The sequence below is a fragment of the Choristoneura fumiferana genome, chromosome 7, assembly GCF_025370935.1.
Source record: "Choristoneura fumiferana chromosome 7, NRCan_CFum_1, whole genome shotgun sequence".
NCBI classification, from domain to species: Eukaryota; Metazoa; Arthropoda; class Insecta; order Lepidoptera; family Tortricidae; genus Choristoneura; species Choristoneura fumiferana.
The window spans coordinates 14,661,288-14,665,954 of record NC_133478.1 but is presented as its reverse complement, the minus strand read 5'-3'; the positions used below and the strand labels follow the sequence as shown (position 1 = coordinate 14,665,954).

At 35.5% G+C, this 4,667-nt stretch overlaps 1 protein-coding gene across 1 annotated transcript in view; it reads right to left on the bottom strand.

Moving 5' to 3' along the window:
* Positions 1–958: 958 nt before the first annotated feature.
* The window catches only part of LOC141429776 (mitochondrial genome maintenance exonuclease 1-like), a 7,595-nt gene continuing 3,886 nt past the window's right edge, over positions 959–4,667 (bottom strand). The window contains exons 4-5 of the mRNA XM_074090304.1: positions 3,622–3,967; positions 959–2,821 (exon numbers count right to left, since the gene is read on the bottom strand). Of these exons, the coding sequence (XP_073946405.1) occupies positions 3,628–3,967 (340 nt within the window). The 3' untranslated portion in view covers positions 959–2,821; positions 3,622–3,627. The remainder of the gene's footprint in view (positions 2,822–3,621; positions 3,968–4,667) is intronic.

The window sequence follows — 4,667 nt, the reverse complement described above, 5'->3', positions numbered from 1 at the left end:
AAAAGATACAGCGCCCCTTTCCAGCCGCATATTAAAAAAAAACAAGTGTATTATAACAAAATTACATAAAAAATAGTATAATTATAAGGAAGGAACCGGTTTCTAGCTGTTTCGCTTACAAAGTATTTTAGGCTAAAATAAATTATTTATCCAAATTTGAATGAATATATTCGATAATGAAGATTGTCTTTATACTTGAGGCTTTTGTTGTTTCTTTAAAAAAATATGGCTCTGTCCATCGGAGGACAATTTTGCAAGTGTCTAGTAGTTTTTGCCGTTGTACGGTAAAAAAAATCTAGAAAACGAAATATGAGAGGTAATGGTGGATGAACGATGGTAGTCGAAAAAAAAAACTTGGACTCAGACTTTTATAATTCAACATCATTATGACATGAGCGAATTGGACTGATGTTACCTTGGGTTTCCAAGGTAAACATTGATCGAATTCTTAGCATGCATAGTTGCGTAGCGACTACTTTGTGTTCACATTGTGTACCACTTCATTTGCCATCAGAAAAATCGCAGAAAAAAATAGCGGATTTGGCTTTACGCCTCCATGGGCGTAAAGCCAAATCTGTATAGGCATTGACGATCACTTTGTCCAAGTAAACAAAATAAGAGTTTAAAAGACTATATTTTGTTTACTTGGACCAAATGACCGTCAATGATTAAATCATTCGTGAAAAACTATGTAAGCCACTACGACTTATATCTTTTTTCCACGTGAGGCTATAGGTATTAGCTGTCAATTTTATCTCAAGGATGAAACTGAAAATAAACTTTTAATACAAGAGTAGAGCGAACTCGACACACACACACACACACACACACACACACACACACACACATTGTTATATTGCAAGCGGAGTAGGGCGAGATCTAGGCAAAATGTAGATTGTGATTGATCGATTCTGTAAGTTTTCGCTCTGCTCTGCCTCACCAAAACGTTTTTTCATCAGAGTTTAACCTCCCTTTTCATAAATGATCACATATAATAATAAACATATCATGATGGAATTGCAGAGACGGAGTACTGTATTTACTAATAAGGAGATAGGTTATACTACGTTTATTTTAAGGTTTGAATTAACGGTCAAATTGTAACACACGTTTCTCGGTATTTCGAACACAAATGGACTAAAAATATACCTACATCACAGAGCCTACATGCACATTTATTAGCGGTAATTATTGTTTTTATTTTAGAAGTAAACACAATTTTAAATAGTTTCGTTTTTTCATTTAAAAACGTGTGCAAATTTTACCGTTAAGTTTTCTAATGTTACAATAAATGGAGTATAGTTTCTACGAACTTTATTTGTTTTTTAGTTTTTTGTAATAAGCATTGGTTATGAGGACTTTATCTCAAAGCTTTTGTTTCTTTTTAGCATAACAAAGCTGTTGTTGTTTGTTTAGCAAAGGTTTTGTTTAGATTCTGAAATATTTGCTAATAAATGCTATGATCCATGTTATTGGAAACAGATAGTTACAGAACGATAGGACAGAATTTATCTGACTAGGACATTACTACTTTTTGGCGTTATCTAAATTGACAGTTACAAAGCTAAAGAACTACTAACTTAACTAAAAGGCTAACAAAATAATATTAATACCTCTAAACAAAGATTCTTTTAGAAATAAGCAAACATGTCGCTGTGTTACTTGAAAACCAATATACAGTGATTCTAAAGATTTTACAAATTTAAAGCAATAACAGTAATAACAGTAGAGACCTAGTTTATTCGAGATTGCAGCCTCTCGGTGGCAATCAAAAGAAGACATTTGACAAACTAATGCTCAAAGTATTTATGCATTAGAGAACAATCTTCATTGATATTTGTATTTTGTATGCATTTAGCTTTATTACCGTACAATTTCATTCTTGAGTACAGAGTACAATGTCTACGAAGACAAAACGAACGTGACTACAAAACCACCCACATACAATAAATTATTTTAGGAACTGTTAAAGTATATGGGTGAGTACTTGAAGTGATTGCCTGCGATAGTGTCCATGAACTGTAGAGCGCCCCGTCACCTGAGGCCTTATATATAGTCCACAGTTGGAATCACAAATCGTTTTCATCACTTCTTTCTGTCACACGGTATACCTATTGCCATCCACGAAGACGCGTGATCTTGTCAAAATTAGCCATTAATGACATTGTAATAAGAACCACGGCACGCGTCATCGTGAATGACTACCTATACTAGTGGCACGGTGGTTGTTGACGAGGATAGAAAGAGATAGTGAATGCGATCGCGAACGCCAGCGCGTCAGACAATATTATTAATATAATGAATTGTGACTCACTAAGGATTTTTTTGTAGAAAATGTCAGTAATATTGCATTGCTTGCTTTGATAGTTGAGTCAGGTCTCAAATGGTTAGACAGCACAATGCGACATGAAATGAAATTAAGACACATTGAAATGGCCTTGCAGAATCGTTACACTAAAGATTATGTAATAAAAATTAAGTTTACCTTGACATCACTAAAATTCATTGCCAAGTATTTATAGCACTAAAGTTCAATATCCGAGAGGCATAACACATTACAACTTAATTAAGTTGTGTTTTGTAATTCTCTTTTACTTACCTCTGATACATAATATATTGAAAAACAAAACAGATCCGATTAAAAAACTAGCCATTTTACCTTCAATATTTTGGGAAGACCTGTTCCAATACAAGATATTTTTAACAACAGTCTTATCATTTCTAACAAATCTTACATTGATTGATGTGTCTCGCATTTTGCAAGTTGCTTGAAATAATCTTGAATTTTCTGTTTCGTTATTCACGGATGGAATTATCTCCTCTGGAACAAAAACAAGGAACTATTTTTAAATAAATTTGAAATACGTCTCTTATTGTTTACAACAGGCAGGTACACTTTTTATGCTATTTCTCGACAGGGACGACACACATACGTTTATTTTTAACTCTCGACGCTAAAAGACGTGTTATACTTAAGTTTCACGGCATTGTTTGTCTGTCTGTTTGTCTGTAGTATCATAGCTCTCAGACGGATGGACCGATTTCGATGCGGTTTTTTTACGTGAAAGCGAGTTTCCTTGCGGTGTTTCTAAGCGATGTTTCATACAGATCGGTTGTCGTTTTTTCAAATTGAACTTTAAAATGACAATGATGGGGGTTTTTCAACTTTTGTAAGTTGGTTAGGTAAGGTAAGGTTATGCAAAATAGGGAATATTATTGCAATTTTCCGCCGTCAGAGTGCAGCACTAGCACAAAACCGTAAACACTTTTTTGTTTTGAATATCTTAAATACCATAATATCATATTATTTCAATTACATTTTAGGAAATATAGCTAAATCATTACTACCGATGTAAATATCATGTTATTTTGTTACTATTAAATATATCATGATTTCTATAGGTACTAATACTCTTGGTCATGATCTGTGATGGCGATAAAATATAAAGAGAACGGACGTTGTCATGGAGGTTTGCGCTAGTGTCGCCCCCTGCTACGCAGAGCTTTGCCTAAAATGCCCTATCTATTGTTCAATGGCTATTTCTTTCTGATATGTTCTACTAATAAAAAAACTGATTTATAAATGTGGAATATCTCCCCTCTCAGCTAAAGGACACTCACCGAAAATTACTGGAGATTCCCAACATCTTCTTCAAACAGGCGCTTTCCTCCTTTTAATATCTTCTCTGAATCTTGCCCATACTTCTTCATGTAGTCTTCCAATCTGCTCAGCCACTGTACCCAGTGCTCTCTAAGTTTGTCCATAGAGAGATGGTAATAGTCAGCTTTGGAACCATCAGTATAAGCTATGACGAGTAACGCATCTCGAACGTTTAAATGCTTGTAGTTCAGATCGTTGCAGACAGCTCCGAAGTAAGCAGCCAGCTGAACTGGATTGTCGTAGGTCGTGGCTATGGATTTGCGATGCCTGTCGGATTTCTTCCATTCGATCAGGGTTGGTTTTTCGCTGGAAATTGCAGAGTGAAATTTTAATAAGGGTTACGAGAAACTGTCAAACTCGCTGAAGGGCTTAAAGCCCAATTTACACTGCGAGCAGAGCAGACTCATTAATGAATTAGTTTAACTTAGTTACATCAACCAACTTTATAGAGGTCTGGTGTAAGTATTTTCATGCAGCTGATTGTTGTACGTAAAACAAAGTCATTGATGAGTCTGCTCCGGTCGCAGTGTAAATTGGGCTTCAGGATCATGACGGCCGGGTGGCCAAGTGGTTAGAGAAGCTGACTAGGAAGCTTGAGGTCCTGGGTTTGATTCCCCGCCGGGATTGTATGAATAATACGAATGTTTGTTCAAGGGTCTTGGATGTTTAATATGTATTTAAGTTTGTATTTATCTATACCTATAAGTATGTTTACCCGTTGCCTAGTATCCATAATAGCTTTGCTTAGTTTGGGACTAGGTCAATTGGTGTCAAGTGTCCCATGATATTTATTTATAACCTAACCTAACCAACAAAAAGCTGGAAAACCCCCGACTTCAGAACCAATACTTCTTATTGGTCAACTGTTATTTTTGGGAGTGTACATTTAATGGAAAGTGCACATTTTGGGGAAGTGTCTGATCCTATTGCCACTTGAAGACCTTATACCACAGGTAATCTGTGCCTATACCAATTGTTGATTTAAATCGGAGCAAAGGTCCACGCA